The following is a 21,642-nucleotide window of genomic DNA, read 5'->3' as shown; positions in this document are numbered from 1 at the left end:
CTTTTGTAACCAAATCTAGTTGTTGCCAGTAGGATGCTATAATCTGATATTGTAATGAACATCTAGTGATGCTGATAATATGGTGCTATTAAAAAAAAAAAAGAAAAAACCTGCAGTCACAAAGCTTCTCTCTACCCCTTACTGAAGGGTTGGGAGTGGAAAAAACAGCAGATGTGGTCTTGTCCCATTTGCTACTACTGAACATCAATAGAGTTCTCTGAAACAGTGTTTGTGTTTTAATATCCTTTGGAATGAAAAAGGTTGTGTCATATGGAGGATATATTTTATGGGCACAATAGCGGAAAATGAATTTAATAATTTAAAATACTGACAGGTATTTGGAATGCAAACATGAGATGGTTAAAACAGTTTTTCTTTTGAAATTATTAACTTTAAGTTTGTATTAGTGATGAAACACAAACCAGAAGTTAGTGGGAAACAAAGCTATTGTGCTTGAAATAATTTTAGAAGAATAAAATATGTTCATAATTAACCAAATTCTTTTTTCTTTCTTGAAGTTTTGCTTTTTTCCAAATTCTTCAGCAAAATGAGGAATGTAGGGCATTGCTGATATTTTTAAGACCTGTGCATACAGCAAATAATAGAATTTGGAAATAACAAAGCAAGAACAAGCTTGCAAAGCAACATTTGTCTTGCAAACTAGACCCATGAGGATAATAGAATAAATTCTACTAGTTTAGAATCATTTTCCTACATCCTATACTGTGAGACTCTTCTCCAGGTTCCTCAAGTTGACTTAAAATAATATTTTATTTCTGTTCCAAAAGGCATATGATCTTGCTCTTGGAAGATTGACAAAAAAATGCACAAAGGAATTTGGAAAAATTATAAGCTCAATTGTCATTTAAAAATTACTGTAAACTTCATTTGAGAATATTACTGTGTTCTGGGAAATTCTGAAGATAAATTTTGCTGTACTCTGCTTGAGGACAAGGTGGAGCAGAAGGCCAAGGGTGGCCTTACAGGACATATCAAGGGCATCTTTGGATTGAACAACATGAAGTTGTTTTGTATGGAGTTGTACGCTAAAAAATCAAAATAGTAAATAATATGTGATTGAACATTGTTCATGCTTCATACTTTATTGATCTCTCAATGCAGTTTAATACTGCATATGAGGATGGAAGTGACATTAAACAATGAGAAAAGAGATTGCTTTGTGACTATTAAAAAAAAAAAAAAAAAAACCCAAAACATATCTCAAGGAACAAAATAGATGGTATAACAGAATTTCTGTTAATATGTAACTTAACTCTGATTTTCCTGATAATACTTTGGGAATGCACGTCTGTGATCTGATCATTCTTTGTTGATAGTTGATCCCTCTTGCCTTGTTGTTTTCCTGGGGGCTTTTGGAATTAGAAGCTTTGATGCTAGGAGATGCCCCGAGCTCCTGAAGAACTGGGTGTGGAGAAGGGTTGAAAATAGCTCATAGGCTCCTCTTATGTAAGATCTGGCACATGGACCTCTGTGGTCCCTTGGAGAGAATAATGCCTCCTCACAAAGGACTGACAAATAATTCCCCTCTCCTGGCACTTTGTGTGTAGTAGTAGTACTTAATCTATTATCATGCAAAAGCAATCTACCTGTGAAAATCTAGTAGAATTTTACCTGTGACTCATATCAAATCTACTTATAGTGATGAATAGTTTTCAATATAGCTAGTCTGAGTATAGTACTATCTAATATAAGTCTAAAAATTAGATCTTTAAAAGATCTAATTAAAAAATTTAAAAGACTGAGTGAAGTAAAACTGTGTCAAACTGACTCATACCTTTGCTAATATTAAGAATATTTCACAATTTAAACTATAAAGATAATTTTGATATTATCAGCTAAGGTACTCTGAATCCATGGAAAATGTTTAGCCTGTAGTTTTTAACCCATGAGTTCCAAGTGCTCCTATGGAGAAATTCAGAACAGAAGTCTTAGTCCCACATGGTATTGCCACTTTTGATGCCTTCTGATTTCTGGCAGCTGTGTCGCATCAAAAAAAAAAAAAAAAAAAAAAAAAATTTTGTAGGACATAGCAGGCTACTGTTCTACAGTAAACAAATTTCAAGGAAGCGCATCAAAGGAATGACACTGAAACAGTTTTCATTGCTTTGTCTTTTTTCATTCTTCTTTATACACATAGTCTTTTTAGGTAATTTACTTATTACATAAGATAATAAAGTACTGGAAAATTCTGTGTTTTTTTGTAGTTAGAGGGAATGTTCTATTTATAATGCAGAATACTGTAGTAGCTTTAGCAACACTGTGTTCTGAACTACACTATAAATACTAGGCTTCTGGAACCATCTCTTTGTGATTAACGTAATTATGGAAATAAATAGAATGGAATTTTGTGTTTTCAGTTCTTGTAATCAATATTTGATTCATCAGTTTGGCTCTGTGATATTTTGTGCTATCTGCTTCTTATGTTGTCAGACTTCTTATTAAAAGTCACCTGATGCCCATTGATGGATAACTAGTACATTTTCAACTGTAAGAGCTGTTTAATTTTGCAATAGTAACTAGCAAAAAGAGAAATAATAAGTAGAAAATATCATGGTACTTAGGCTGTAGTGTTTCTTGGTCTGACAAATAATAACCAGGAACCTTCATTGCATTTATAGGAAAAATATGAATTTGATCTAATGATTAAAGCACTAAACCTGTGGAGTTAAAGCATATTTGCGTGTTTTTTCCATTCCACTTTTTAGAATGCTTTCATTCTCTTAAAAAAGAAAAGTTTAATAAATAATAAAATCTTTTATTGTGCTTTGAGCTAAGAAAAATGCGGCTATGGAGCTGCAACTAACATAGGCTTGGAGCTGGGAGAAATTATTCATAAAAAACATTCATAGAATTCTGTTTTTTTTAACAGATAGTAAACATGAAGTTCATGATCTACTGGAAGGTCATTGACTTGTTGCCCTCTGTCCTCCAATTTTCCCCTCTTTCTCCCTGGATAATAACTTCTAGTCTTGCATCTTTCTCTCTTCCTGCAGCATTTTCCAATAAAATGCTTTTCCCACCGTGAGTACTGTCTTTTCTCCTTGTTATCTGGCTTGGAAGTGAAGTCCAGGCCAATTGGCAGAGACATCTGTAGAAGAGAGCACTCCCTTAGGCCAAATAGAATTTTGGCTTGTGGTTCAGGAATTGATTGTTTCTTCTTTTGGTACAGCAGATGGACTTGCAGCAGCAATGATGCTCTGGACAGCTACATCCTTTTTCCTCTTCTATCTTTTCAGTGGTAGTTTATTTGCTACTTGTTTTGGGACCTAGATCGATGAGTCAGTTGTCGATGAGTGTGCAGTGCAGCCCAGTACTGCATATACCTTCTTCTGCAAACACTCCTCGTGCAGCTAACAGTTGTGCTTTTGATACAAAAGCCTTTGTTAATTGGGTTATGAAATTGCTTCCTTGGTGGTGTATACTGGAATCTGTGGGATTCATTATTCATGGGCAATGACTGTTTTCAGAGAACTTTACTTACAGCCAAATAATTTTCTTTTCAGTTATTTTACTGATTGAATGTAAACTTATTTTAAATGTGTTGTTTGTGCATTGATTCATGCATTGCTTTCTTCAAATTTCCACAGGAAATGTGTTTTTAAATAAAATAGATTTGAGTCTTTAAGTATGTCTAGAAAAAAACGATCAGTTAATTTTGATGCTCACTGCTGTCAAGTGAAAATCTAAGCCAATGCTTTGTAATGAGCAGGATGAGAGAGGTGATAAGTATATCTGTAAGTAACTAATGATCTTGCATTTACTGAATATTCATTTTCAAACCATATAAATAATAGTTAATGATTATTATTCTTGGTGAGTTCATGTTCAGGTCTTTGATGGTTAGCAAACAACTGTAAAAATGTCAGCATGTTTGAAGCTATGCATTTTTTTAAAAAAAATTAAGTATTCTCTTTCTTTTACCGGTAGATGGAAAAGGTAGAAGCAGATCTAAGCAGATCAAAATCTCTCCGGGAAAAGCAATCCAAAGAGTTCTCCTGGCAATTGGAAGAGCTCAAGCAAAGATATGAGCAACAGGTCAGTTTGCTGTTTTGGGTTGAAAGGAGGAGTGACCTTTTTTCGTGCAGATGTAGGTCATTTCCTGTAGCATTTTTAATCCTGTTCTCCTTCTATGTATTACTGCTTTTCTCTTTCTGTAAAGACCAAGTTTATAGATACAAAATTATATGCATAGTTGGGGACCAAGATAGGAGGTGGGGGTCCAAAAAGGAAATGTTTTTGTTTTCTTCCCTGCAATCTGTTGTACGTCTGACTCTTTCAAATTGTTTCCCAGGCTTACAGGTGACAACACCTATTTTTACAATGACTAGATAAAAACATTTAGCGACATTATTATTATTTTTTTTTTTTGTTAAGAGACAGTGTTTTATTCTTTTTATCATTTTTAAACACGGGGAGTGTTTCTATGTATGCTTGTTTTGGCCCACTGATACTGATTTTTTTTTTTTTTTAATTGCAGTTGCAGGCTTGGGAAATGTTCAGGAAACATTTGGGTGGAAACGAGACTTTAATTCGGTAGTGTTGCTAAGTGTATGTGTGGGGAGGAACAGAAATAGAAGTAGGCAAATTATTGCATGATATAGGCAGGAGAGCTGTGCAGCTGAAACAGCCCATCAAATCCTTGCCTTATGGTACTGCTTTCTTGTGGAAACTTAAAACAGTGTCTTTTTGGTAACACTTGTTAAAGGGTTGAAAATTTTTCTTGATCACTTTCTGAAGGACAGCAATGATATGGTTAGTTTGTAAGCTTAAAGTTAACTCTTGTCAGTGTTTTTGAGTCTGATAAAGTTTACATTTCCATGAGGGAAATGTGATTTCATTTCCTGTCCAAGTTTATCTTCCATGCTGGTAAGAAGATGAAATGCTGCAGACATTTTATGGTACAAGACATGCACTTTGCTCTGTATGGAAGCATCTTTCTAAGTAATTAAGGAACGGGATCACAAGATGCTGAGAGAGATCGTATCCTGTGCTTAGGAGGAACAACAGTGTGTTTTGTGCATGGAGCTCAAGTTAAGTTGGGGTTGAAGATTATATTGGTTCAGATCAGCATTATCCTTATCCTCCCTCAGAATTGTCCCCATAGCTAGTTGCGATGTCACCTGACAATCTGTGGAAAGCTGTCCCATGTAGTAGTGAGGTACATCTACATGGGCACTCTGTTCTCTTGGGGGATGGTTTGTTCTTGTGATGATTCAGGAACAGTCCAAGTTGCAAAGTTGTGGGGGATTTTGTTTTGTGCTGCATATAAACTAATTTCTCAAAAGAACAGGAAAAACTCTACTACTTTGCCGTAACTTAGTAGAATCTCTGGAATAAAAGGTAGAAATTACAAATACTCACTGCTGTAGAATCATGGGAATGTGTTTTCTTCAAATTATTTATTCATGTAAAAGGCATTGCAATAATTCCTTGTGCATTAAAGACCAGAATCCTGGATGTGTCAATGTAAGGACATACAAGAAGAAGGAAGGAAGGAAAATAAATGTCAGGATTAGTTGGGTGTCTACATTAATGTGGAACTTTTTAATGTAATCTTATATTCACATCACTGTAGTGTTAAAGTTTTTTCACTTTTTTTCTTTACAGTTCTTATGATATGTGATTATCTTTAAAGTCTCAAGTAAGCAAGCATTTATTCAAAGATTTTGTTCCTAGTTCTAGGAACATGATCTGTAGTGATAAAAACTAATCTGCAGTTTGTCAGAAATTAAATGGATGTTATAACACTTCTTTTTCTGGCTACAAATCATTTTTTTTTCCAATGTAACCTGGTAAGAAATATAAAGGCATAAATATACTCTTGGCCAAATGGCCATCTTATTTTGTGCATTAAAAAAAAATGATGATGATTAATGGTATAATGATTTGTGTTTTATTTTTATTGTTTTTCCCCAGTATCATTATGCCTCTTCAACAGAAATATCCTGTTTGTCTTATTATCTTATTGTTATTTCTGTTTGTATTTCATTTAGACTGTTCTTTAAAAGCTTGCAAACACGAAAAATCTGTGACCCTTACTACAGACTTTAATGGATTATCATTGGAAACTATTCTTTTTTGCATTGTCCTTCCTGCAGTGTAAGGCTACCTCAGTACAACCACGAAGTGGAGTGGTCTCTGTTCTTCCACTCTCACAATTTCCCTTTAATTGGAACAGAATTTTCAGCTTGTGTGTGTCTGTGTTATGTTGTTTTTGCTTCAGAAATTTTACACTATTTTTAAGGGAGACTTTTCCTTGCCTTGTTTTACCATGTGTTTTTTTGGTTAATACATTGGGATTAATAGGCTGATTTAAACAAACTGTTCAACTAAGCAGTAAATTAGAAGAGGTGGTGTGTTTCAGCACAGGCCTGGCAGACTTCTAGTTGGGAAAGACGCATGCAGCTCTAAGTGGATACTGTGGTTAGCTTAGAAGTGTAATAATTGCTTTGCAATGTTCTGTCTCCATGTGTCTGGATGTTATTATGAAATGGAATTCATATATGAAGAGAAGAAAAATTGATCTTCAAATATGTTTGCATGGATGGGAGTGATGAGTGGCTGAGGTATCACTGACAACCTACTGGAGACTTTGGTCGTCCATAGATTTAGTCAAGTTGAAAATGAAGAGCCAGACAAAGTGGTATGTTACCTGGTCTGAACTCCAGGAGCATTTTGAAGGCATAGGAACTTGAGGGCTATGGGCTTATACATGTGCTTTGTATGAATGGTTGTCTGTGCTTCGCAGGTGTTCTCAGAGATGGCTAATGTGAGCACTGGTTATAGGTCTGAAAGACTGATGTGCCTGTAGATTAGGTACAGTGATACAATCTGACATTGTCATATTTTGTGTTTCCTTTAAAAAGATATAACCCCCTCCCAAAACCATGGCAGTTCCTATTATGTTAACTTTTCAACTTCATTTGAACTTATTAGTAAAGCAAAAAAGAAATTTTGTGATCTTGCAGTATTTGGTTTCATCTGTCACATGTCACTCTGGATTTCAGCTTCATCTGATTCAGTGTCACTTTCTTTTGAAGTATCCACTGAGAACACTCTTAGAAACTCGTGCTTTTTTTTCCTTTAAAAATACTTTAACTCAACTTTGTTCTACTTGCAGCTGTTAGATTTGAAAGTATATTTTGAAGGGAAAAAAAATAACTCCAACAGCCCCACAGTCCCTATCTGCTGGGAGCAGCTGCTTTCGGCACTTCAAAGCCGGTGGACACCACAGTGAAGGCCTCAGCCTTTCCTGCCTTTGAAATGGTCGCAGGATCTATAGGCAGGCTTTATGGCACCATCAGCACAGGAAAAAATGTTTGGCTTTTTTGTTCCCTTCTCTTTCCCCCTCCTTTATTTATTTTTTTTAACATTCCAATTATATTCTCTGTTTAGTTCAAAATACCTGGAAAGTGTTTCTGCTGAAATCATTTTCCATAAGCCCCCAATATTTGAAAGGATGCATGCCCGAACTTTACAGTAACAGATTTCAGGCAGGCATCCTTTAAGCAAAGTTAATGAATTTGCTTTTTCTCCATATCCAAATTGATTGAGTGCTTTCTGAGAAGATACTACGCTGGAAAACATGCTGCAGTGTTGAAACTCTCCAAACTGGCTGTGGCACAAAGGAGGCTTCGAGACAGCAAAGGGCTTCGGACAAGGGGGTTTCACAGTGGAGGGCATGAGAAAGCCCTTCAGAGCCTGGGCAAGTAATTTCAGCCTCCTGTTATTTAGACGATCTTTGGAGTTTTGCATAGAAACCTGTTTCCATCCATTTCATATGTACATATTTATTTAGATTCAAGACTAGTAAGAGAGTCAGTCTATGACCTTTCTGCTGTGAAAACGTTGGTGCAGGATGGTGTTATTTGTGGAGTTACAGACATGCTTTTTAATTTATAAATCTTTTGTTTTTTTTCTTTTAACTGTGTTTGTCCCATTCTAAATAATGATTATTCATGCTTACCTAGCAAAATGCAAAGCTAGGAAAAGTATTACCTGATAGCTGAAGAATCTCCCCATACCTCAGGAAATCCTTTCATGCGACATTTATTGTTAGGTCTTGACTTCTGCAGAACTTGTGAAGGAATAATTAGGGTTGTCGTCCTGTTGTGTTTAGTCAAACAGGAAAGAAACAGGACACCTTCAGCATGTTTTACTGGATATTTAACAAGAAAGTCACTTTGAAATTATGTTAAAGATGATAGAAATAGTCCAGACTTTCAAGTCTGGAGCAAGGCAAAAGTATGGCTGATCTTAAATTGTGTCTTTCATTTAAACAAAATGTAGGCAGATAAGTACAGAATCAGTTGGGTAAAAGTGGAAAAAAGGCATGGCTGTAGTCTTACCTGCTGGTAGTAAGGGCAGTTATTTAAGGTAGTGTAGGGAAATTATTTTTATTTCAGTAGCATGCTGGAGGAGAGACACATTGTTAGGAGGGAAGGAAAAAGAATGTTCTTTTATGTCTTTCTGTATACATTTTAATTTATAACTTTTTAGTGAGATTAAAGAAAAACGTAGAGTTACGGCAAAGATGAAATATGATTTTGGTAATCACAATCTTGTTTTTATACGTAGATGCATCTATTTAGAAATAAAATCTATACACAGTGCTAGCAGCACTGTTTGTTATTAAGGTTCCAAACACTTAATCTTGTGTGTGCTTTCTTAAAAATAGTCTAAAGAATAGTTAGTGTTCTGAATCTTTAAAGATTGGACACTTCCCCTGCTAATTTTCAGTTGTTTAACCTTATGCCAAAAGATTTCAGCAATGTTTAGGTCTGAGATGATGTCATTTTGCTTTTGCTTAGAATTTTTGCTTTGCTTTTGCTTTTGATTCTTTCTTGAAATGCTGGAAGTATGGTATTTTTGACCTGGTTGTGTTTTTTGTTTTTTGCTTGAAGATCTACTCAACTGTAATTTAGGTAATTAACTTTGTTTAGTCCAAATTACGCAAGTGTGTTTAGGTAATCAATATCGCTTAACTCAGATTTACTAGAGTTCAGCCATTAAATGTTCTGAAGGTTGGATCCTCATTGAGAATTTTTCTGTATTCTGTAGGAAATGGAGCCAGAAAAGATTATGTATGAAAGGATGGTGTAAAGGCTGTGACCTAGTGAGAGAGAGGAAAAACATAGCTTAGCTGAGGAATAGAGAGTAGGTGTGAAATGTGGGGGGGAACTGAGGAGCTGCTATGGATGGATCTGGGCGGAGGAGCACTGGCTATGGAAAAAACTTGTGAGCAACTGGGAAAAGCCAGTGGGATGTGCTGAGCCATGGGATTCAGTGGATCAGGAGGGCTAGAGAGGCAAGTACTGCAGCACAGGCCACGTGGAAGGGGTCAGCTGGCAAGATGGAGAGCGCAGGAAAGTCTATTGCTCTTCGAGAGCTCAAGTTCCTTTGTACCCTCTGCTCTAACAGTGCTCACTCTGCCTTCCAAAGGAGGAGAGAGGAGAAGACACTTCCCCTACACTGGAGGTGTTGAGCTCACAGTCCTGCCACCACACTTACATACTCTAGCATTTCCTCTTCTTTTCTTCTTTTTCTGTTTCTTCTAGCTTCTTTTTGACTGTTACCCACTCATGAGTGGGGAAAGCATTTGCAAAGACCTGCTTCAAATGTGGTATTCTTCAAATAGGCTAGTGTTGCAATCATTTTTAAGTTGTACTTTAAACACACCAGGTGTATTCAGAGGCTTATAATCCATTTTTTAGTGCTGGTTTAGTCCTAAGGATACTGTCTGTAAAAAGCTTTGTTCCTCTTCTCTTTGTTTTTAGTCTAAGATAATTGAAATACTGTCTGTTCTTGTATGGAGGCCAAATGAGCACGTTAGCAGAGGCTCTAAATTTTTCATGTCATCAGCAACAAGCTTGCATAAATTTCATTTAATGAATTAATCCAGGATGCATAAATATTTTCTTTGAACCATCCTAACACACAGATGAATGCCATTTGCTCAGAATATCTGAGCAAATACTTTCTTCAATCATCAACATTGACTTTTTGTTTCATTATACAGCTAAAACTGACAAATGGGAAGAGGATGTAAATTTAACCTTCTATTAAAGAACAGGTGAAAATCTAGGTGTGCCATGCCTGTTTGCAGAACTGTTAACCAGACAGATGGATATTTATACTGTTCCTTCAGGCATTGAACTAACATGTGATTCGGAGTTAAAAGCCCAAGTTCCCTATATAGACAACAGAAGCAGCATTGAGAGAGAAGGGAGAAAAGCGATGTGAATCTGGGAATGGGAACTGATGCATGAAGTAAAGAGCAAGTCAGCCTGCGAATTTCTGTGAAGTCAATTCTCATTGGATAAACTCTGCATCCCTGAAAAAAGCAGATGTACAGTAAATTTTGTACCGAGCCTGCTACAAACAGACATTTGCCAATATTACTTTGAAAGAGCTATTTCTATTTGCAGACCACATGGGCTTTCTCAGGGTGGTCAGGTTGGAGAGAGGGGTGTGTGACCTCTTGACTTTCACCGCAGCACTAAGTGCAATTTAATCAAGGGGGTGTGCAGCTTCAGTTCCAATATGTTGGTGATTTAAAAACAGCTTTAGCAAATTTATTCATACCAGAATGATTGGGAAAATGGAGGGGACTGATGTGATGTTTGCACTGCCCATACTTTAAAATTATCAAAATTTTGGAAGGTCTTTGTAAATCAAAATTTGTAGATTAGATATATCCTTTTAAAAGATCACTCAGGTGTATTGTTGTAGAGAGGAGGATAAATCAAATCACAGTTTGGCCAAAGACCAGCTTCTTGCAGGTTTTGGTTTGCTGTTGAAGTAGTTACTGCAAGTTGATTAGGAGGTAAAGTAGGACAGAAAACATAGTCATGCCAATTAAAATATTGCAGCCTGCAGTGAAACATAAAGTAAAATGCATTCACCGTGCATGTATGTTACCATCAAGGCAACAAACACATATAGGGCAATATGTGATTCTGCTGTGATGTTTTGATGACTGTCCCATTTGCCCTCGGCTTGTTAAAGTCTTTTTATCTTGGGAGTTCTTTGTGTTCCAAATTACACGGAAATCTCAAGGTATATTTTAAAACTTTTTTTTTTTTTTTAAATAATAATACTGCAAAATAGTTTGGATATGCTCCATTGCTTTGCACTGAAGAGTTCTCTTTTCTGCCCAAAGTTATACTGAGCCAGAGATGAGCACGATTAATACTCAATCTCAGGTCTGTGATATCAGATTACCTCTAGAAGGAATGTGTTTGCAGAGATGAGTCATCCCTATATCCTCATGAAACGCACACATATATTTATAGGCTTAGGAGACAGAAAATGCTAGATTTTGCCAGGGTTGCCATTGGGGGATAGTGCAGCTCAGAGAGTACAGCCATTTTTGAGTGGAGTAATGATGATGAAGACACCTGCTTTACAAACTGAGGAATGGAAAATAAAATCTCTGGTCACATGTTTGACAGCATGCCTAAATGTTTATAGCACTTCTCTTTTGCAGGTGTTCTGTTTTGTATGCATGCTATGTGAGCAAGCTGTAGTTCAGTTCTTTGGCCATGACATGTATAACTTACTGGTGGCTTCTCTAGCCCTACGAAATTCAGACAAGACCAAAAAAGTGCCAATAAACTCATCCTACCATACAAGACAGTATTTCATATGGGTGTTGCTTATAATACTTCTGGGTTGTAGACATAAATTTACATGAATTTTCATACTGTGATGTCAAATATTTATTGTAGCAGCTACATTTTTCAAAGAGGTAGTGAGCTAACTAATTTCCTTTCCCTCCTTTAGGGACCATAAAAAGATTTTCAGAGGCATACTTGTTCTTGAGAACAAGTCTAAATTGTTCTAAAATTGAAAAGCCTAAACCTAGGGTGTGATGTAAAAGCAAAAATATATAATAGAAGGTCTTGTCTATATTAGGGACTTTGCAAAGGTATTTGCAAATGTTGATTATACTACAAATATTTAGCTTTTGAAAATATCTTCTGCAGTCAGCAGATTATTTGTGGTAGATCTTTGTTCTTCAGATATACAAACTGGACCTGTGCTAACTACGATAAGACTTTGGTTTAAGTCCTTATTAGATTAACTCTCATTTTAACAGGTTGTTCTGAAGTACCTCTGGATTTAGGGTAATTAAGTCTGCCAGTATTTGAAGGCTGCCTTTGATAAGTAGCTGTTATTGCCAGTGTCCTGTATTGATACGTAAATAGTCACGAACTACATTGCCCAATTTTGCATGGCAGTTTGCGTGTGTGTGTGTATTTATCCTAGTGAACAGCAAAAGATTGTTACTTGTCTCAGATTGATCTTTTTAAGTGTTTTCCCAAGATTTTTTCCCTTCACTCTTTCCCTTCTATTCTCTGTAAAAGTAAGGAAAGATTGTTACATTTCAGTTTAAAGCAGACACATAAAATAAAGGGCAAAAATCTGGCGAGACTGTAGTGAGGCAACTGTTGGCCATTGCCTTGAATATGGTTCTATAATACTGGGAAGGGGGGATTAAAAATTGAAGAACTCAAGTAAGTGGAGGTCGTAAATTTAGAACAGTTGTGTTACATGGTAATAACAGTGCGTGACAGTATGTCAAGGCTGACTGACCTTGGCTAGTATCGTATCTCCAGGCATGGCCTGCAATGGGTGACCGGCAAAGAGAATAAGAGAATTCCATCTTTGGGAGAGAAAACGAGGAGACATTTAAGCCACGATGAATATGATCCATTTATGGTAACAGGCACACACTATTATTTAATGAATATCTTCTCAGTGTTGCCTCTAGTTCCCTTTGTGAAGATCTTGTTGCTTGTCTGTTTGAAATGTATCACCTAAAACTGTCTTGTAGACACACATGTGCAGTAGTTGAGTGGGGATTTTAACGTAATCTTACGAAGTACTAAGTATATAGTGTTAGATGTAGAAAGATCTCAACGCTGATACATTTTTTAAAGGAGGTGATTTTGTTGCATCTTTTATAGAGCCATTTTCTGCCTCAAAAGAGACAGAAAAACATATTGGTTTATGACAAGTTAATATAGCTTTCATGCAGCTTAATATGATGAAGAAATCAGATTGTTGCTGCAAAACAGCATGGTGTTTCTCTGTTGTGTTGACATAGATTAAATTAAAAAAAAATAAAAGAATGAGAGAGGGAGGAGCGGAAGCGAATGCAGTTGTGCTTGGCAGCAAGTTGTAGGAGAGCAGCAGGTTCAACGACTGTTCACCAATGTACTCAAATAGTTATTCAGTCTCTTCACATTGTAGTGAAGTGTACAGGAAAGTACATTTTGTTGCTTACAAATATGTAGAGATTGTTAATGTTTGTAATGGGTGGATGGGTTTTCTAGGAGCTTGAACTGTAGGGAAGAAAACAGCTTAGTCCCCCTCAGTTCTAGCCTCTCTTGTCTCTCCACCTCTATTCCCTGCCAGAAATCTCTAAAAAGCAAACCAAAAACATTATGATGGGAAATAGTTTGCTTTAAGTGGTTATTTTTTCCCCTCATTGATTTTGCCTTTTATAAATTATCGCACTTTGTTTCCATCATTTTGTTACTATGTCATAGCACATCATGAGATGGCCCTGGTGCACAAGTTGGGAACATACTCTTTTAGCTCTTCCTCCTTTTAAATTCAAAGACTTAATGTTTGTAGTATAAATACTGTAAATGAAGAGCTTACTAAATAATTTTTAATTACTTTGCATAAATTGAGGTATATGTGTATCCTGTAATAGGTGGAAGAAGTGGGATCTGTCCCTTGCCCCTTTCCAGCACACATCCTCTGACTGTTAACATTTCTTTTCTTCAATTAAAAGAAAGTAAAAGCCTTAAATATTTGAAGTTTCCTGCAATGAACAGTCATGCTCCAGAGTTTGCTGTGCATCTGTGGTTCAGCAGTAAATTCAGTAATGATTAGGGGAAAAAAGTTTGACTAAAAAGGCCTCTCTTGCTAGCATGATTTCTTTTTAATCTAGTGTGATTTATGTAAAACTGCAAAATATTTTTCGAGAATTCAAGCAAGGCTCTTATAATTATTTTAGGGAGCAAGAAAACTTTCATTAAGATGCACCAAGGACACTGATAGCATTTGAAAAGAAGCTAGTATGTACCAAAACCTTGGGCAAAAGCCTGACTTAAAGAACTTTGTGTAAACATACCAGATCCAGTATAGATAAAATATGCATACTTGGGGGTTTAACTCCTTCAGAAATTTCACACCCTGTGTTAATGAGCTCTTTAGTATTATTAAATTATGTAGGTATGTTAAACGGGAGAGTATTGCTCCCGTTCGGCTTGTTTCCGTTCCGGAAGTGTGCTCTGGGACCTATCACAGGACTGTAGAGCAGGAGATGTATTTCAATTTTAAATTCAGAGTGTAGGAATCAGTAGTTTAAGTGAATGTGGTAGTGGTGGGTTTTTTTTAATTTTTACCTCAATTTTTAAACTAAAAATCACGAAACAGCTAATGTAAATGCAGAGGGCATGTTTTCAGAATCGACTGCTACAGCTTTAAGATAAGGTGCCCGGGCGCCCTCCTCGCACACACCCGGTCGACGTGGAGCAGGCTCCTACCGTTAGCTTTTTTTTTTTTTTTTTTTTTGAAGACAGATTCTCACGCTGAAAATAACCCACCATATTCTCGATAACGGCGGGGTGTGTGTGTGTGTTTTTTTTTTTTTTTTTTCCTTCCTCCCCTCCCCGAAATCCACCAAAACTGAAGAAAAATCCAAGTGACTGTTGCTAGCAGCTGTGTGGCCTGGCGTTCAGTGGGGAAGCTGGCTTCCTGCAGTCCCTATTCATCACCTGCTTCAAAGGCAGCCGGCCGCCTATAGAGCGCGGGCCAGGTAGGGTGCCATTGTGCGCAGCCTGGGAGGATTAGTATCAAAGCTGCGGCGCCCAGGCCCTTGGTCTCGGGCTGCCATTCAGGCTGGCGGGGAGAGGCTCAGGCTGGCCAAGGTCACAGCATCCAGTGTGGTGTGCACTGGGAAAGGACCCGGAGAATAGAGCGCTTTTTATGAAATCGTGGCGCAAGCTTGCGGCACAGCAGGTGCCCTTCTGGAGCACATACATCTGTTTATGTTGGGATACCGTAGCTGACAACGGGATAATGCAGCTTTGTTTTTTATATATATATATATATTTTTTTAAAAAGCAACTGTATATGCGATAACGTTGATGAATATTGAAGTAAGAGCTTTTATTTGGGAAATCATAAAGAAATCTTTAAAAGATTTGATTGCTGCTGGGGGGTTGTGTGTGTATACTTAAGCGAAGAGGAGAGCAGACTGACTATTAACCATTTAGAAACCTTAACACTGCTGATTAGCAACAGCAGGGTACGTGGGGAGCGTACGCAGAATGCGACAATGCAATTTTTCTTATCGCTCTGACGTTTGTTCCAACAATTTGGTTAAGGATGCGCTGGATTTGCTTAAGTCGTCTTTGCCGTTGAAATTGTCCAAAGGAATTCTGTCATGCCAAAGGTAGCTTTTTGAGAGGTGAGGTAAGAGTGACGTAAAAATAAAATTGCCAACTTGATGAAATTAAGGGGAAAATTAAGCTGTAGACGAGTTGTCATGACGACAAGGATGTTCTATTGATGAACTGTACTCCTCGCTGCCCAATCAGATGGTGGAGCTGAAGCTGGAGCATGAACAGGAGAAGACGCACCTATTCCAGCAGCACAACACAGAGAAGGATTGCCTGGTCCGAGATCACGAACGGGAAATTGAAAAACTGGAAAAGCAGCTTCGTGCTGCCATGACAGAGCACGAGAATAAAACTCAAGAATGCCGGAAACGCGATGCCCAGGTAATAATCAATGATGTTTGGAAAGCGTATGCTTATTAAAAAACGGGGACAATTAGTGTTTCCTGGTTTCCAGCCTGGTTGATAATGCACGCTGTTTGATCATTTGCGCAAGTGACATATAAACGTGATTTTGTTTTTTGTTTGTTCTTTTTTTCTTTTCCACTTCCCCCCCTCCTTCTCCACTGCTGAATAGGGCTTTAACTGCAAAAACCACAGGTAGCCAGATTAAAAATCCCATGGTGCGCTGTAACTCGGCCTATTTATAATCTTGTCTCATTTTCTTTCATGATGGATTTGTTTAAGAAAAAAAGGTATCTGTTCCTCTCCCCCTCCCAGCCCTCTCTCTCACTCCCTCCTTTTCTCTTTCCTGGATAAATCCATATGAATTATATCTGCTTAATTCGTATGCTTTTTTTTTTTGATTTAAATGTCTGCAGGTAACTCGCAGATGGCTTTATTTCATTTTTTTAATGTCCTTCTGTTTCAATTTTATATTCTAGATTTGTATTGTGTGTTTGACTCATGTATGTCAGATATGTAATAAGATGATTTGGGTTTGGGGTTGTTTACCATCAGGTTTATTTTCCTGCACACATGCACCCCTCCCATCCTCCATCTCTGTGGTCACTGTTGGAAGCCATTTGGCAGAATAACCCCCAGCTGGGGTAGCATTTGACTCTTCAAACTTCTGGATGAAATGTGCACTGTCAGCATGGAGAATGATCTTTATTAGTTTTCAGTTCCCCCCCAAAAAAAATCTTACTGCATTTTTGCAATTACTTTGTAAGGACGGCATGGTGTATTTTCCTAAGAGCCTATGTTAAAAAGGCCTACAATAGCAACACTAAATTTAAGATGGTTTCATAGTTTAAAGAGTATTCAGCAAATAATTTTTACTAATCAGTATTAGAATTACGTATCATACATGGACATCCCAAAACTGGACGTTTTGGTAAGGTGTCTTTAACTACATTTGTTTTCCGCGTACCACCACCTTCCCTACATGATGCAAGACTCTAGTATTACGGCATTTTCACTTTACTTCCCTGTAGACTAGATAGCTTGCATCTTTTACCAAGAACTATAATGTAGCTAAGTGGAATTGAAGGTTTAATTTTTTTTTATTATTTTTTTTGTTTGCCTTTGGAAAACTAAGACTCTATCAAAATCTACCCTTAAGAAAATCTATTGGAAAACAAACCGCTCGCTGGGGGAGGATGGGGGCTATATTGCAGAACCAAGACGTATTTCTTCATTTCTACTGTTACGGTTTTCCAAGAAAAAAGAGAGAGACTTTTGTGAGAACATTTGGGAAGAGGATATTCAGGTGGCTTCTGAAGAATTAAACCTTGCCCCTTGTAAAAATGAACAGTGACTTAAAGGGACTGTTTTTTATCTTTGGCTTTTGTTTTTCCTTTGGCTTAAGAAAGATGTACCTTAACTACAGAGCTGTTTGCAAGCATCTTTTCAAAGCTCTATCTTCCTCTCGCCTACATGCCAGATGTTGTGTTTTTCTGCATACAAAAGGAGATAAGCGTTTGTAGCATTTGGGATAAAATTTTAATTACACAAAATTATTCTGTGTACGCACTATCATTCATTACAGTTATTGTTTTGTATAACACTGAATGTAGACGTAACGGGAATATCTTAGGAAGATTCTGAGGATATTGGTCCTGTAAGTTTAGCTGTGTGCTTAATTCTGTTGTGTGCCATTTCTGGCAAAGCTTGGAGCGCAAAGTTTGGGAGTGCTTTCTATTTACAGCGTTGGGATATGTGGTGCTACTACAGCTGCTGTGTAAAGCACTGGAAGTTATCCCAGCTATTATGAAAATCTGAATAGCAAAAACTTTGGCCTTTTACAGGCTTTTCATTCTACTTTGAAAATCCCTGTACAGTCATTTGAGTATTGCTGCCATGAGAACGACATGTAAATCAGGGAAGAAAATACGTTTGCCGCTGACTAGAAGAGCTCTTGTTAATTTAATTTTTAACAAGACTCTATCTGCTTTCAAGGATACTTTTCCCCCCTCCCCCTTTGGACAATAAATCATTCTTAGTTCCTTTAGAATTCATTTTTGAATTCTTTGCAGTGAGCTTAGTAGGTAATACCAGTGTCTCCTACGGAATTGTGGCACACTTTTATTAATATTTTTGAGCTTTGTGTATGCTTTCCAAAACGCACGCTTTTATCTAATCTAATGGGACTAAAGGCCAATGTCTCTGCTTATGTAGACATAGCTTTTTAAAAAACTGTTAAAATTGAATCACATTTGATAATAGTAATTTTTAGGATGACTTTGTATTACAGTGAAGAGGCTTTGAGACCACAGAAGAGGCCATTTTGCTTTGCTAAATGAAAAATAGAATTGCCGGGTATTTCATATAATTTAAAAAATAATCATCATTAATCACATGCACGTAGTTCATTTTGGTGTAAAGTACCTATCTGTTCAGTGTTTGGATGATATGGTAGCACTGATATTATGTATATTTACTGCTATTCTTTTTAAAATTGTTTTCCATACAAAAAGAGTAGTGAATGTTTTAAATACGTCTTTTTACTATATCACTAAAGATGGCTGTGACTAAGTACTACAGATCAATTTATTATGCTTTTAATGGAGAGGTGGGTGTGTGTTTTCTCTAATTGCATATCCAAGGTCTCTACATGCATGTTGGTCTTCAGCTACTGTAAAAGATAGTATACAAAACCATTACACGCTTTTCAAATATGAGTGTATTCATTAACACTTTACTCAGAGCTGAAGTATAAACTTGAAGGTATCAGTATATTGCTGGATTTTAAATAAGGATAAAATAATGTTACTGTTTCTTTGCAATGTAAGCTGAATATATTTTTAGTGAAAGGAACTTGATTTAAGTGGATCACCTTTTCTGTTGCTGATCAATTTGAGGATAACTGTTGTATTTCACTTTAGCTCTTGGACTTATCTATTTCTAGGAGGCTTGCTTTGATTTTTCTTTCCTTTTTTTTTTTTTCTTTCCCCTCTTCCCCCTCCACCTAGGGTTGTAATGCTTGGGGAGGAGTAAATTGACATGTAGGTCAATAAAAGTCAAAGCAGTACAAAGGCTTTTATACCATGCTGTGTTCTTACAGTCTTCTAAATGCTATACATTTTCTATGAACTGCCATAATATTATTATTTAAACAATAGTTAATAATACAGGAGTTGTTTTAAATCACTACTTCTGTTTTAATTTAATTTTTAGGTATTATCTGGATGTTCTTTAAGAACATTTTTAAGCTATAGCTTGACTGGTCTTTCTTTCCCCATCTCCCTGAACAACTTCAGTGCATATATTATTTCACCAAACAGTGAATTCATTGTGTGATAGAGAACTTCCTTTTGTTTTAATGAAAACAGGCAAGGTCCTGCATTTCAGATTTTTTCTAAAACAAGACTTCTGATTACTAAGAATAATATATCTGGTTTGTTTCTGTGAAATAAGATAGCAAGGTTAGGAAATTTGAGTAACTGCAGCCAGCGAGGCTGTGGTAGGTGTGCCAGTTGTGCCCTTGTGCTCTATCCTGGGAATGTCGCTCCATCCTCAGCAGCTGACGTGTGCCCTGGACCAGCTCAAGGATTGTGGTGCTCCAGCTGCTCTATAAAGCTAGCTCGTTTTCACGCTTGTTGTTTGACCGTTGACCTTTGGGCAAGACGAGGAGAAGTGTATCTCTCTCACGTCAAATGTAGTGCTTTGCACTAAAGCACGAGGAAACAGAATTTTTTTTGCCAGGTTGTGTTACAAGGTAATTGGCAAGCCCACTCTTTTCATCTGTTCACAATTGGGTCAAGAATAACTGAAACACTGAGGCACAGTTTGTCAGTTTTTGTCACTGATGTCACGGTATTTAATGTTAACATAGCCTACTGTTTGAGAGCACAAACAGTATGCTTTAAGAAAAGGTTGCAAATGTTGAGAGGTGTCCTAAGGGTTTAGATAATCCATTACCAGTTGGAAAAAGAAAACCTCAATCAGTTCTAAAGCTGGGCAGAGGCACACTTTGGGAATGAAAGCAATCATAAAAAAGGGAATGGGCCGGAGCTGGTGAGAACAGTTAATAAGATATTTTCCCTTGGCCTGAGTATCCGTTTCCATTTTTCCTCTCTTTTTGCACTTCGTCTAATCATTTGTGCCCTTGCCATCCCATTTTGTTTTAGCTTCTCACATACAAATTTGCAGCCCTTCCCTGGGGCCTGCGGTGTGGAGCATCCTCTCACTTTTTCCTGGGACTCTCTTCAAAAATGTGCTGCTTTGCACTTGTATCCAATGATCTTTCTGCAACTGATGCTTTGTACTTTTTGTCTGAATTAATTACAAGCCTGTTGAGTTAATGGAAAGTAATTATTTCCATTACAGCCAATCTCTGGTACATTTATGGTTCTGTATAGATAATGATCGTATCAACCCAGTGGGGGGAACAGAAGAGCTGTATCTTGCTCCACATACATAGTCAGTCTGTACCGAACTGATGTGTTTCTCTGGAGATCTTGTATCAACTATGAACAAGAAACAATACAGAAAATATCTTAAATAGAAACATTTTATGCTTGTTTAGTAAGGATCATTAAAATACCCCAACACATGCACATTTTCTATCTATGTGTATAAATAGCATTGCTGTAACTGTACCTCCTCAGTATTGTACTAATTCAGGAGCTATGTGAGAGCATTTGTTTTACAGTAGAAACTTTCTCAAACTTTGATTTGCGAAGCACCTATTATACAAATAAATCACTGGTCTCCTCTTCTACTTCACATGGTTGTGCTAATATACCCCATACCAGCTTCCACAGAGATTTCTTCCAGGGGTCAGGGTGACTGGTTTGCCTGACTGTGTCTGGAGGGTAAGGCACATGTAGCCTGTGCAACAGTCAAATGTTGACCATGCTACTGGAAAGCCTATGTACTATTTTGAGTGAATAAGTTCTATGACTCATTTTTTCTTTGACTTCTCTTTTTTTCTCTCAAGAGTTGATGTCTTTGAAATGAAACAAAAATGTATTGTTTACTATGCAGACTTTGCAGACAGTCTAAATCATGGAGTTGCAATTGAAATGTTTATTATATTTCTCTTGAAGAGTAGCTTTTGGGCTGACAGTCAGATTTTTGTAGACAGACAGCACTTCCCTTTTAGCCTTTCTTAAACAAAGGCTTCTGGCTATATTGCAGTATGTTTGTTTGCCACCAATTAATCCAGAATAATGAACAGGACTTATTTGACAATTTAAATATTTTACATTATTTGTTGTAGCATTGTATGTTTTCTCTTGGTTCTTACTCAGGGTTGGGATGAATCCCACTGAGAATCCCACTGATGAGGAATATTTACTAAAATGAAGGATGTGATGATGGGTCCTGTAGAAATATCCGAACTGAGCTCTAAACTAATAGCAATGGAGCTGTGAAGTTTTGGGTTCACTGAAACTGCCAAGCCCACAAGTATCCTGGTAAAATGCTTAAATAATATCCTCTACTAGACTCCTGCAATCAGCAGGGCTAGTTTTAGCTATATTTAAGTAAATGTAGAAGAGCTGTGGAAAGGATTTGGGTGGCAGAATAGATATAATCATAGAGATAAGAGAAATAATGAGCCTCTGCTCCAAAGCTTAAGTTTACAGAGCTCTGATTCAGGGATTAAATATTCCTGTCAAAGCGAGGGTGTTGGTCTTCTGTGTGTCCTTCCTGTCCTTGGCTCAGATGAAGACACCTTGCCACATATGTTGTTCTGCATCAACCACTCTGCTATGGTCCATACTTCTAAGCTGCTGCTTCTGTTTGAGATGCCTTT

General features: G+C 37.1%; 1 protein-coding gene across 3 annotated transcripts in view; it reads left to right on the top strand.

Annotated features, from left to right (window-relative positions):
• CEP112 (centrosomal protein 112) overlaps positions 1–21,642 on the top strand; it is a 173,036-nt gene that overhangs the window by 66,573 nt on the left and 84,821 nt on the right. For all 3 annotated transcript variants that reach the window (XM_062591590.1, XM_062591592.1, XM_062591591.1), the window contains 2 exons: positions 3,949–4,056; positions 15,642–15,824. In XM_062591590.1, the coding sequence (XP_062447574.1) occupies positions 3,949–4,056; positions 15,642–15,824 (291 nt within the window). The remainder of the gene's footprint in view (positions 1–3,948; positions 4,057–15,641; positions 15,825–21,642) is intronic.

The sequence above is a fragment of the Rhea pennata genome, chromosome 19, assembly GCF_028389875.1.
Source record: "Rhea pennata isolate bPtePen1 chromosome 19, bPtePen1.pri, whole genome shotgun sequence".
Taxonomy (NCBI): domain Eukaryota; kingdom Metazoa; phylum Chordata; class Aves; order Rheiformes; family Rheidae; genus Rhea; species Rhea pennata.
The sequence above is the reverse complement of the archived record's forward strand: the minus strand, read 5'-3'. Positions and strand labels throughout refer to the sequence as shown.